The 13,647-nt window shown below is 37.5% G+C and overlaps 1 protein-coding gene across 5 annotated transcripts in view; it reads right to left on the reverse strand.

Annotated features, from left to right (window-relative positions):
- Nucleotides 1-12,220: 12,220 nt before the first annotated feature.
- The window catches only part of LOC148948425 (uncharacterized), a 223,088-nt gene continuing 221,661 nt past the window's right edge, over nt 12,221-13,647 (reverse strand). For all 5 annotated transcript variants that reach the window (XM_089094350.1, XM_089094349.1, XM_089094346.1 and 2 more), the window contains one exon: nt 12,221-13,146. In XM_089094350.1, the coding sequence (XP_088950476.1) occupies nt 12,914-13,146 (233 nt within the window). In that variant the 3' untranslated portion in view covers nt 12,221-12,913. The remainder of the gene's footprint in view (nt 13,147-13,647) is intronic.

Here is a 13,647-nt window from a genome sequence, read left to right on the forward strand (position 1 = left end):
TAGGTTTCAGACACTACACACCTATGAAAGACTAAGAAATCCAACTCAGAAAAGCCCGAAATAGTAATTTACATATCCCAAATCATAAGTTTCAGACAGCATTCACCTACGAAATACTAAGAAACCTTAGCTCAGAAAAGTCTGAAATAGCCAACTACTCATCCCAAACTCGAAGTTTCAGACAACAAACACCTATGAGTGACTAAGAATCCTAGCTCTGAAAAGTCCAAAAAGCAAACTACACCTCCCAAATCATAATTTTCTGAAAGGACACACATATGATAGGCTAAGAAATCTAGCTCAGAAAAGTCAAAAATAGCAAATTAACCATCCCAAATCATAGGTTTCAGTCAACACACACCTACGAGTGGCTAAGAAATCCAGCTCAGAAAAGTCAAAAAAATAGCGACCCACACACCCCAAATCATAGGTTTCAGACACCACACACCTACGAAAGACTAAGAAATCCGGTTATGAAAAGTCGGAAATAGCAAATTACATATCCCAAATCATAGGTTTCAGACAACACTCACCTATGAACGGCTAAGAAACCTAGCTCAGAAAAGTCAAAAATAGCAAACTAGTCATCCCAAACTATAGGTTTCAGACAACAAACACCTATGAAAGGCTAAGAAATCCAGCTCAGAAGAGTCAAAAGTAGCAATCCATCCATCCCAAATCATAGGTTTCATAGAACACACGCCTATGAAAGACTAAGAAATCCATCTCAGAAAAGTCAAAAATAGCAAACTACATATGCCAAATCATTTGTTTCAGTCAACACACACCAACGAAAGACTAAGAAACCTAGCTCAGAAAAGTCAAAAATAGCAAACTATTCATCCCAAACTATTGGTTTCAGACAACATTCACCTACGAAATACTAGAAAACCTTAGCTCAGAAAAGTCTGAAATAGCAAACTATACATCCCAAATCATAATTTTCTGACAACTCATACCTATGAAAGACTAAGAAATCCAGCTCAGAAAAGTCGAAAATAGCAAACTACACATTCCAAATCATAGGTTTCAGACACCACTCACCTATGAAAGACTAAGAAATCCAACTCAGAAAAGTCAAAAATAACAAACTACATATCCCAAATCATAAGTTTCACTCAACACACATCAACGAAAGTCTAAGAAACCTATCTCATAAAAGACTTAAATAGCAAACTACTCATCACATACTTTTGGTTTCAGACATCATTCACCGAGTAAATACTATGAAAAATTAGCTCAGAAAAGCCTGAAGTAGCAAACTACACATCCCAAATCATAGGTTTCAGACAACACACATCAACGAAAGACGGGTGCTCGGGGTGAGCCTTTGTGGGTCTGGGGGTCCTTTGCGGGTGGGGGGTCTTTGGGGCGCGGGGGGGCCCTTGGGGGCCCGGGGTTTGGGCGGTGGGGTCGGGATTGGTATTTTGGGGGTCGGGTGGGGTCTTGGGGGCACCGGGAGGGCCTTTGAGTGCCTGGGAGACATTTGGGGACCGGTGGAGGGCCTTTGGGACCCCGTTGGTCCTTTGGGAGCTCGATGTGCCTTTGGGGGCCCGGGGATGGCATTTGGGGTCTGGGTGGGCCTTTGGGGCGCCGGTGGCCCTTTGGGATCTTGGGGGGCCTTTGAGTGTCCGGGGGGACAGTTGGGAGCCTGGGGGACATTTGGGGCCGGGGGATGGCCTTTGGGGGTCTGGGTGGGCCTTTGGAGGACCGGTGGAGGGCCTTTGGGAGTTTGGGGGGCTTTGCGGACCGGGGGCTTCCTTCGGGGTTGGGGTAGGAGGATTGGAACCCTTTGGGGTTGGGTTAGAGGACCTCACAACACTGTTCAAATGAAACTTGTGTATTATAACGACCACACTCAAAACCTCCTCCAAAATCTCTTCAAAAATCTTCTTTTAAAATGTCTCTATCTGTTTCGCCGAAATAGTTCCATAACCTGTCTAAAACGGTTTCGCCCAAATAATCACTAAACGCAAATTCAGCGAGTTCCTTTGTTATTGGCATCTCTGTGCTAACGCATTTCAAATTAATAGGAAACCTTCTCGCGCGCTAAAACAATTCATCGCTAAGATGTTTCTTGCCTAATTGTTTCCATGGCCTGTGGTTATTAATATCTTTTGGAGTTCGACCAAAAGAGTTGTTCCCGAGGCAAAGACATTAATGATTTGGATCTATTCCTGGAGAAATGTTTCTAGGCGAAAATTTTTAAAGTCTGACAGATGATGTCATTGATTGATTGATCTGTCAAGAAGGGGAAATTAATTTGTTGTTTCTAAGGGGAATTATTGATTCACGATAGGTGAATTGAGGTCGACTGCACAGGTGTTCCAAGGTCGATGTTGTTGTCAGTGCACGCTCTCAGCGAATGTCAAGGTCGATGTTGTTGTTGTTGACACACTTTGATTACGCAATCAAGTTCTCGGAAATTCACTTCCCCCTCGAGTCCTACATCAATAACATTGTTCCCGTTAGAATTCAATGCGCATGTGCAACCTTCGCCCCGGAGCTATTACACATAGAAACATCAAATAAATCGACCTTGGAAAAAGAGGTCATTGACCCCATTAACCACGTGTTCTCCCTAGGGAGGCTATGCCCATATATGGGGTGTAAAAAAAGTTGTAGGTGGCAGCAGGGGTGAGGGACACGAGTCAATAAGGCCATTCTACTCGCTAGATTGTACGTTTGATTTTCCAGGGCAACAGAATGGCTAACAATATGTGGCCGGGAGGTTAATTTGAGAAAACCCGATTTTACTACCTATATAAGGAAGTATGCCGTTGTATGCAGCCACCATTTTGGCCCATCAGACCTTGTTTGTGAGGAAGAGGGTCTTCACGACAGACGTCGGAAAGTTAAATTTAGTGATATACCATCTCTCCTCTTCCCAGCTAATCCAGAGAGTATCGAAGGCCAGAGGCTGTTTTCTGCAAGTGACTGTGTTGTGAGGAAGGAGTCAAGACCATAAAAGAAGGTGTCAAATCAACCTTAAGTAATGCTATGTTTGCAATTCCGAAAATTCATAAGCTGATTGAAGTTAATTTCACTTTCGTCCCTGCCTTAGAAACCACTAACGAAGAAGAAAATGTGTCCCATTCTTCAGAGATAACTGATTCTTCTAAGCAAAATAGATATTTGCTGACGCTTTCTAGCTGTTCTTTCGCCGCAACTCCTAATTTGAATCCAGAAGTTTCCCCGAAGGACGAAACCGGGCACGTCATTCTTCAGGACTGGCTAGAACTCATGAAATCAGTGATAGCCTCCTTCCTAAACCGGAAGAATGCTTTTCCCTAATGTCAGGACAAACGCTCTTGCCTCATATGACCAGTTTGATGCAACTCCTAGAAAACGTAGTCCCCAAAGTATGAAAATGAAGCTATCTGTGAAAAATCCGTATTGACAACGCCAAAAAGGAAAAGGTACCCTGACGAACAAAATTTCCCCTTGCCTAAAAAAGTTCAACCGTGGTTTGGCGAGCTGCCTCAGAACTCAAAAGGTGGAAAATTTTTTAAATAAAACTTATTTTTAGCTTGATTATCATTATAAATTCATTCTTTGTTTCTCTTTCCATACTTAAATCAATGTTATATTTACCTTTTGCATTATTACAGCCCACTGTATATACATTTATATAAGTTTATATGCACACTTCAAGTGGACACACTTGGGCACACTTCAAGTCACCATATACTACCAAAAATCCAATTGTCTTTTGAAAGAAACCGGTTTGACTAGTTTCTTAAGCATCTTCCCTATATATTGCGCGTGTGTTACAGATAGTACATAAGCACCAAAATATACCCCGTGCATTCATGTTTTCAAAATGTTTTTGGAAAAATTTAGAAGAATAAATATATCCTAAAACTAATAAAAAAGAGAATAAGTACTTAAGTGGAACATAAAATGAACAGAAATTAATAAAAAACATTCGTTTGGCCACTCCTGTCTCCGTCCCGTACTCATAATCCTTATAAAAATCTATTGATTATTTGAACTTTACTGATAACTTAAAATGTTTAAAGAAATTCTATAATAATAAGATTAAGTTAAAAATTTAGAGTTAAATTAAATCTCGAAATGCTGATTCAAGGTATTGCTGTCATTATGGGTTCAGTAAGGTCATGAGAGAATTTTTTATGGGAGGAAGCTTATGTTCCAAGAATATAGTTCAAGCTTCCGAATTTTCTCCCGTTAGTCTAAGGGGAAATCAAGTCTCTTTGTTGAAAGAGGTCTCTTTGTATATCACAAATATGAGCCAAAGCTGAATTTGAGCCATTAATTGGATCTTGTGTCTTAATTGATTGGGACAAAGTTGAGCTGCTTTCCCTGTTAAGGCTGTCTTCACTTTCTGTTATAGTGTTACTATAAGAAGACGTAGATGGGAATCAAATCCCATCCCTTTTCAATAGCTTACCTTCTTCCTTCATGTTCTACTTTCTATTGCCTTATAAAGTTATTTCTAAGCCAAAGAAAGTAAGTACTTAGCTCTACCCTTTATTGATTTCATTAGCTTGTTAGAACCAATTAAAATTATATTTTATTATATTATATTTTTGACACAAATTATATTTTTTTAAATTTTATAAAACACACCAAAGTTTAGAGTTGGACAAAGCTGGTTTTTACGGAACTGGTTAAGGAAACGAAAGTTTGGCCATCTTACATCGCTGAACCTAAGGACGTGCTTTTTCTAAATTAATAATTTACGGAACACGTAGCAGCTAAGCTGTCACTATCCTGGGACCAAATCAAAACTTCCACAAAATGGGGGAGGGGGTGTACCAAGCGGTTAAAAAGTAAAGATAGCCCATTCCTTCCTCGAGTCTTCAATAGGAAATTTTCTTCAAGTAGTAGCGAAGAAAAGTTACTATTTAGTAAAGACGATACTTAGTAAGATTAAAAAATATTACAAATAATGAGTTGGTGTAGACAACAGTAGTGTAGGCTACTATAAACACCTCAGGTGGGTGATGTTGAGTTTGATAAGCTCAGAGTCTTTGCCAGCTTTACCGTTTTTTTAAAGTGCATATCCCCCTTCCACTTTCTTCTACTCCCAAGCCCATCATAGGAGACAAAATCTCGCAGTTGAACTATGCACTATTCCAGCAGACCGTGCATCATGTCATTCAGTTGCATGGGGTTTGAAAATGGCGGTTTAGCAAATCAAAAAGTACACCCTTTAAATTACCATTGTTGAGACTTTATACAGGAAAATTGCACGATACACGATACTCATTGAACACAAAGAAAACATCACTTTTTTTTTAACTGGACCGCAGTGATATGTCCTCTTAATGTTCTTTGTCACTATTGAGGCACCGGAACGTCATAGAGAGCTGTTTCAGGACTAATAAAAGATAAATCTTATATCTTATCGTTATTTTTATATGCCTAGATTCAATTAGGCCGTCATAAAGTGCCACATGGTGCACTAAAAGCGCATTTTGGGTGAAGTCTTTGGAATGTAATGGCTTGGGCGGACTCATGAACATCATAGAGAGCTATTTATGGGCTCATTTACAAACTAATTTTTATTTTTAATTGCTCTTTATAAATTTGACTTTCTAACGCAATCATAAAATGACACTTGGCACCCAGAGAGTGTGTTTTGGGTAGTTTTTTCCTTTTTTCAAAATAAAAATCACAAAAAAGGGTGATGTCCAATGAAAAATCTTGGTGGATAAGCTCCCCCCCCCGATCCCCGTTGCGAAAATTCTCTATACAGAATCCCCCTGGAAATTTTTCCTTACATTTAAAGGACAGTATTTTAATTTAAATTATTCGTAAAAAATGTGTGAATTATTAACTTATTCGTTGAGCATTGTTCGATTAAGAATATCCAGAAAATCTGAATGATTCTTGGTAGGATCGTGGTAGATGCCTTATATTAACTAGAACTTATCAGGGATGCCAATCGGATAGGAAAAATTGACGCCTAGAGTTTGAAAATTATCTTTCCTATTGTATTTTTATTAAAAAAAGAGCGAAATCTAGAAAAATTACACAATAGTCTTTTTTATGCAAATAAAAGTATGGGAGGCATACATTTCTGGAAGGGGGAGGGGAGCCCTGAATATTTTTTTCTAAAATTCCTTTCCGCAAACAAAGCTCGGTCTCTTAGTGGTGCATATTGAAATCGATAACAATAGATAAAAAGTATGGGTTGATAGCTCTTATTTGTGAGCATAAAATTTCTAATTTGTGAAAAATATACATATATTCTTCAGATTCACTTTATCCTAATTGCAGCAGATCTTTCGTACAGCATGCTGATTTAGCAATAATTGTCACACAAGTAGCACTGGCGTTACGTGAAATACGACTAACTGGCATTTCACTGGCGTTACGTGAAATACTGTTATTTCACGTAAAAAACGTGAAATAACAGTCTTAATCCTCCACAAATTTATGGTAATTCTTTTTTTGGAGCTGGTTAAAAGAAATATCAAGAAAAGCAAAAATAGGGAGAAGTGAGCATGGTATTGTACATAGAGGCAGTTCTAGATTTCTAGATGAGTATGAGAATCCAAAAGGTAAGAAAAAGGACGTTGTGATCAGTGCTCACTAGTCGTTTCAGTTGTAATTAATAGAATTTCGAGCTATATTGGAGTTTTGATTTAAATATTAGAAGTAAAAAATGAAAGCAATTAAATTAGTCCTGGAGCTGATCTCTCCCCCTACTAACTCTTGTGACAAAACTACAACCGATTTGACCTGTAAAGAGTACTAGGTCTTATTTTCTTTTTCGATGATTTCTTTTCCCGTTTTTAAATGAAAAAAGTTTCTTGTTTTCAATGATTTCTTGTTTTTCAGTGATTCTATTTCTGTCCTATTTGTAGATGTCAAGGGTGTATTTATATCCACTTTTGAAAGTTTGAAAACAAGAAAGTCTTATATTGAACTGATAGAAGTTAGGAAGTAAAAGAACCCTTACATATCTACTACTACTATTACTACTACTAACAACTCACCGCAGCACCAAGCCGCCTGAGGCCAACACAGATACGCACGCTCCTCCTCCACCCCAATCTATTCAAAGCCTCCCTTTTTACACCCGCTCACGAAGTTCCCAGTTACTTTAAATCTTTCTTTATGACGCCCTCCCACCCCAGACGGAGACGACCTGCTTTCGGTTTAGCCCAAGACGGTTGGCCCAAAAGGACAATCTTCGGCAATCTGTCATCCTTCATCCACACAACGAGCCCTAACCACCTCAACCTTTCTTTCATTATAGCCCTAGAGAGCGGTATTGAACCACATTTTTCGTATAGCCTATTGTTTGAAATACGGTTAGTCAGCCGGGTACCCAGAACAATCCTTAAGCAATTTGTCTGGAAAACATCTAGCAAATCTTCATATCAGGGGAAACAATTTGTCCCAACGCGGTGAGACAGGAAGTAAAGCACATTTTTGCAATTTTATATCAAATACGCTCACCTATTTACTTGATGATAAAGTGTCGAAAGGGGTATGTTTTTATAATTACTAATGTGGAAAATATTAGGAATTGTAATGAATCTCTGTTGTTTCTGTTTTTTTATGTTAAAAATCAGGATGAATTAGTTAAAAAAATTATGTGCTTAAAGTAGGGAACTCATTAGAAACTTAAAACGAGCACAAGTTATTACCTTAAATTACCTTAAATCGCAGCTCGGAGCGAAATTAAGGATTTTCATCCTTGTAATGAATGCATCCTTGTAATGCTTGTTGAATATTTTTTTATCTAAATTATTAGATGGGGGCAACTGGCCCCCCCTCCCAAAGACACTACTGGATATCAACATCGCGTGTTTGAATCTAGCACAGTTCAATATCCTCTTCAACATTCCCTTTTGGTCTTACCGTAATATCCTTAGCTTCAGTAGCACTAGTAGTTGTCGTCAGGTAGTAGTTGCAATAGAAATAGTCTTAATAGTAGCAATATCAGAAGCCGTTTTAGTAAAAGCTCTAACAGCAGTAGTAGTAGTAGCTTATGCACATTTTACATTTTGCATAGTCAGCATCCCCCTCAACATACCCTGAAAGTTTCAACTAAATACCTTAGACCAAACATAGAATATTGCTGATACAGCCTTTTGGTATTTTGCATGCACAAAGTGCGGTTTGATTTAGTTCAACATACTCCCTGGGCAGTTTCAACTTAAAGTTTTAAGCCGTTTCTATGATATTCCCTATATGCCAATAACCTGTAGGGCCATAGTGCACTTTAATTTAGATCAAGTTCCCCTTCAGCATTTCCCGAAATTTTCATCTTAATACTTTTAGCCTTAGTATTAGATGTAGTAGTAGCAATAGGAGTGGTAGCAGTTGCAGTTGTGTTGGGAGTATTAGTAGTACCCAGTGTTGGTTATTACTTAAGTATTCCGAAAGTACTTAATATTTGTACATAATTAAGAACTAGAAGTGCTTGAGGTTACTTAAATAGTCAAGTACGTTCGGACCAGTGTATTTCAATACCAACTTTATTGGGAAGACGTTCATTTCGACACTTTTGAATCATCTAACAAGAGACTTTACTTTTCTGATTTGAGCCGATAGCTGAAATTTTAGACAAGGAAACCATGGAGTTTCCTTTCGTTTCAGATCGACAGGTTTTTTTTTAGATAAACGGAAAAATAGATAAAAATATGGCTATTTCCGCTGAGTGTAAAATTTGTACAAACAAGGTTCTTAAGGGCCAAATCTTTGGTACTATAAATTTTCATAAACATCCAAAAGTAAATTTAATCGGTAGAGCCAGCTACTTTTCTGATAATGAGCACTTTGACAGTAGTGACGAAGAAACTATCGCAAAAGTTCAGAGAATCGTAAATGGAATGTAAAAACAGTAAAGGTTCTTTCATTTGTGGCTGATAGGGAAAAAGAACTAACCATTCTAAAGGTCTACTCAAGAGTAGTGAAAGTCTTTAGAAAATTTAACTGAAAATGTAAACTTTTTATCAGAAAATATAAACTTGTGAGTGATTACAGCTTACTTATAGATTACGACTGTAAGTTAATATTTAACATTTTCATCACATGAGTCATTTTCTTGTTCAGTATTTGATATACTTTTTTACTCAGCAGGCAAAATAGAAATGGCTTTCCCACCGCAAGAGCCGGCTTACCCGCCAGGAGGGACCTCCCTTAAACTTTGGGGTTAGATGAGCGCGAACCAATGGTTTCCCTCTTGTAGTGTATTTTGTCTATGGCAATCTCTAGGCCATTTTTGATTGTTATTGATATGAAAATGCCATATGATGAACAGTGGTTTGTTTTTTTCTATTGTCCAATTCTGAATTTATTCAGCACAGTATTGACAATGGGCAGGACAGCACCGCATTTTTCGAATATGAGGATGTTATTGAGTGTATGAAACAGATTTATAAAAATTACTTCCCCTCTGAGGTGATGCCACGGCGACGAGGGGCAAAAGCAAAGTCAAGTTCTGTTTCTGATATCATAGCAGGCTTACACGGTCTTGTGCACAGAACTTTACTGTACCAACCTTTGTTATAAAATCGTCATCCGAGGTTCCTGTCATTCCAGCTTCTGAATTTACGATTCTTCACGCAAGCAAATGCCTTAACCAACTGAAGCTCCTGACTAGTGCTTCATGTCCAGATCCATCGTTCCCCAGATATGGCAATCCAATATTGCTAATACGAGTAGCATGAAACCGTCACTTGATGTGGTTATTAAGAATCCATCGCCTGATCTTAGTGCCACTATTTTACACAAACATAAACTTGATTTGCTTGCTGGCCATGATGGAATTCTTTCACAGAAGGCCGCTCAAGATGGTTCGCACTAGCTTGACGTTACTCGTGACAAAACTTCCGCCATATCACTTGCTGTCGCGGCCTCGTCAAGCCTACTTAATTATTTGAGCGAAGGTTTTTCATTGGAAAGTGCTCAGTGTTGTTAATCTTCAATCCCGGGTCTTGTTATAACTGTTCAAACTATAACAATTTTCATTTTTCAAACTGTATCAATTTTCACGTGCTTTTCCGTTGATTTTCTTGCGCTCAATTCTGTCATTACTTCTGGTTTTCGCCTGGATAAGAGATCTTTTGGTTTGTAATTCACAGAGAAATCTCAAAAGGTTGTCTTTGATGCCAACCTGCTGGTTGAATGAATCTGTTGTTCCATTTTCGTCCGAATGATTACTCTCCCGATAAAACCACCGGTTCCATTCGATAACCCTAGTAATGCGATATCCCTAGGTGGTTTAATGCGATAACTCTATGTGGAAAAACCCGACACATCAATGCAATCCAAACGAAAATCCGATTCTCCCTTTTATTCCAATCACGGAATTATGAACCCTCGTTTTAGGCTTTTTAACAGAGAGAATTCGATAATTTACATTTTACATGAATTTGATTTAATTTTTGAGGGGTTTCAGATTTTATTTAGAAATTCCCGTTAACAATACAAATTACTGTTCTGTTGAAGCTGAATAAAAACTGTAGCTTGCAAACAGTAGGCTATAACTTGGAAAGTTTTTTGCCACATGATATTTCCTTGAAAGTCCAATTCAAAAATGTCCTGTTACTATGGGCCATGGTTTGCACTTTATTCGGCTATATTTGGCTAATCAACAAGAAGCTACTGCTGATAACATTAATTCCGCATATGCTCAATTCTGGCAAATTTTCCGCCAATTTCTGAGTCTGCAATTCATCATAGGAAAATACTCATTCAAGTTTTTTTTCATACGTAACTATTAAAATTTTTCAAACTTCACTAAATAACAACTGAATATTTTGAATGTCAGGCTTGTGAAAATTCTTGCTAGAAACGTTTAATATAATTCAATCTCGCTTAATACCTGATGGCTGGACCAAGTGAATAGTTTTCTTTAAGCATTGATGTTCTGATGATCCTCATGAAGAAAACATATCTTTTCTGTTAAGAAGCTAACTTACAAAACGTGTACTCACTCTAGAAAAAACTCAGAAAAAAACTGTCCATCCCTTCACAATAAAACAAAATCTAAACATAAAAAAGGCAACTTGTAAAAACAAAGACTGCAACAGCTTCTTCGTGTGACAAGTTTACAACTAGATTCTGTTTCTTTATGTGTTTCTCAAAGTTTTATTTTTTTTTATTCATTCTAACCCTCGTCTTAAACTCAAATTGGTTAAAATCGAGTGACAAGTGATACAGTTCTACTTGCATGGGTTTGTCTAGACAGAAGAGCTACATCCTCCCCCTTGTAAGCTCAATTTATCCCTGTAAAAACCACAGAAGTAAATGCAAGACTAAATTCTGACAGAAGAAAGTGACCCCCCCCTAGGATGACGAGTTACAACCATAGAGAACAATACGTTGTTACGCACATGTCTAGTTGTTGGTCAATACATTCGTTGAAATTTCCCTGCGAAAAAAAATAATGCTTAGATCAAAGTATATTCAAAGGAAGTAGTAAAATATTAGTAAACACAACCATGTAGAAATAAACGTGCCAATTTAATTAAATAACAAGAGCTCCGAGAATTTTCACTTAAAGCGCAAATGAATTTTACTGTAATAAAAACGTACTGCTTAAACAAAAGCATCCACAAGTCCCTTGAACATCAGCTTTTGTAAGCACAATGACAAAAATAATTAATTTACATACAAAAAAAATGTCAATTTCGGTAAGAGCATAGATCACACATAGCTAGATTATCAATCAATACGTCAGGAAGTGGCTTCTTAGGAAAACCTAAAAAGCTCTCTGAACAACCCATCATTTGTCAGCGAGATCACATAAAAAGCTATATTCCTGGACCCAAAGAAAAAGGAAAATTCTCCATCCCTAAAGATAGATTCGGAGTATTCCGTATCTTCATAAAAAATCGTGGCAAAACAAATGTTATTTTTTGGCTTAAAAAGTTTCTATATTTAAAATTTCCGTACTAGTTTTCTTCATATTCTTTCAAAAACTAATTTTGTTCAAGCATCAAAATGTATATTTCTGCACACATAGAGAAAGGAAAATCGTTCCCTCAAGATAGATCAAGAAGATTCTTTCTCTTAGTGCAAAATTGCTTTAAGACTTTGACCTTGCAAAGCCTAATCAAGTAGATCTGAAACCTAATAGACAAAAAAAAAAAAAAACTGGATCTTTCAGTTTTTTTTTTTTTTTTTTTTTTGTCTATTAGGTTTCAGATCTACTTGATTAGGCTTTGCAAGGTCAAAGTCTTAAAGCAATTTTGCACTAAGAGAAAGAATCTTCTGGATCTATCTTGAGGGAACGATTTTCCTTTCTCTATGTGTGCAGAAATATACATTTTGATGCTTGAACAAAATTGGTTTTTGAAAGAATATGAAGAAAACTAGTACGGAAATTTTAAATATAGAAACTTTTTAAGCCAAAAAATAACATTTGTTTTGCCACGATTTTTTTATGAAGATACGGAATACTCCGAATCTATCTTTAGGGATGGAGAATTTTCCTTTTTCTTTGGGTCCAGGAATATAGCTTTTTATGTGATCTCGCTGACAAATGATGGGTTGTTCAGAGAGCTTTTTAGGTTTTCCTAAGAAGCCACTTCCTGACGTATTGATTGATAATCTAGCTATGTGTTATCTATGCTCTTACCGAAATTTAAAAAAAAAAAAAAACCTGATAGATCCAGAAGATTCTTTCTCTTAGTGCAAAATTGCTTTAAGACTTTGACCTTGCAAAGCCTAATCAAGTAGATCTGAAACCTAATAGACAACTCATTACCGAAAAAAAACAAAACAATCAAATAAGGAATAAAAATACTTGTGACTAGAAATCATAGAGACGAACAAGAATTAAACCGCGGCTACTATTTTCAATAACGTTAGTGCATTTTTTGTATTACTTGTACTTTCACTCAAATTGTCATTTAACATCTTTATTACATCCGATACTGTCACTGTCTCTCCAACGGTATTTTCTGCAGTACGTTCATTGTCATTCATACTCTGTCAAAGGAACCTGATTTTCTTTCTCAGAAGGACGTACTGCTTCTGGACGAGGCGGACAGTGATGAATTGGCTTTGGAACGCAGACCTGTGGGAACTGGGCTCTAGGAGATGGCTGAAGATTTGCTTCTGACCCTGGTTTCTTCTGACCCCGCTTCTTCTTCATCTGACTGCCAAATTCGTGAACAGCAGGAACTAGGTTTCCATCACTGAGCGACGAATCTAAAACAAAAAGTCAATTGAATAAATTTGGCATATAAGTTTTTTTTTTAATTCTGAAACATACAAAATTACGAATGTATGAAAGTATACCGTCTTTCTTCATGCGACTTGACACACTACGACAAGGAAAGCTTCCTGGGGCTATAACGAGAGAAGGGTTGGGATAGTTAGTGCAGGTTCTGCAGATGAAGCATGACAGATTGTCAAAGATAGTCCTTTTCGGTTAACCATCTAGGTATAAACGAAAAGCAGGTTGTACGCGGTTGGGGTGGGAGGATATTGTAAAGAAAGATTTAAGTGAAATGGAAACTTCCTAGGAAGGTATAAAGAGGGAGGCTTTGAATAGAGGAGGAGCGTGCGCAGTATTATTAGTACAGACGGTGGGTGCCATGAAGCTGCTAAAAGTAGAATAGCCAAGGCTCAAGGCTCAACAAAGTTTGGAAGAATAGGAAGTAAGTCTGCGAACAAAGATTAGAATATTGAAATCTACAGGGATGACAA

This window comes from Artemia sp. Qi Xiang Cuo, chromosome 9 (assembly GCF_049724085.1).
Source record: "Artemia sp. Qi Xiang Cuo chromosome 9, ASM4972408v1, whole genome shotgun sequence".
In the NCBI taxonomy this organism is placed as follows: domain Eukaryota; kingdom Metazoa; phylum Arthropoda; class Branchiopoda; order Anostraca; family Artemiidae; genus Artemia; species Artemia sp. Qi Xiang Cuo.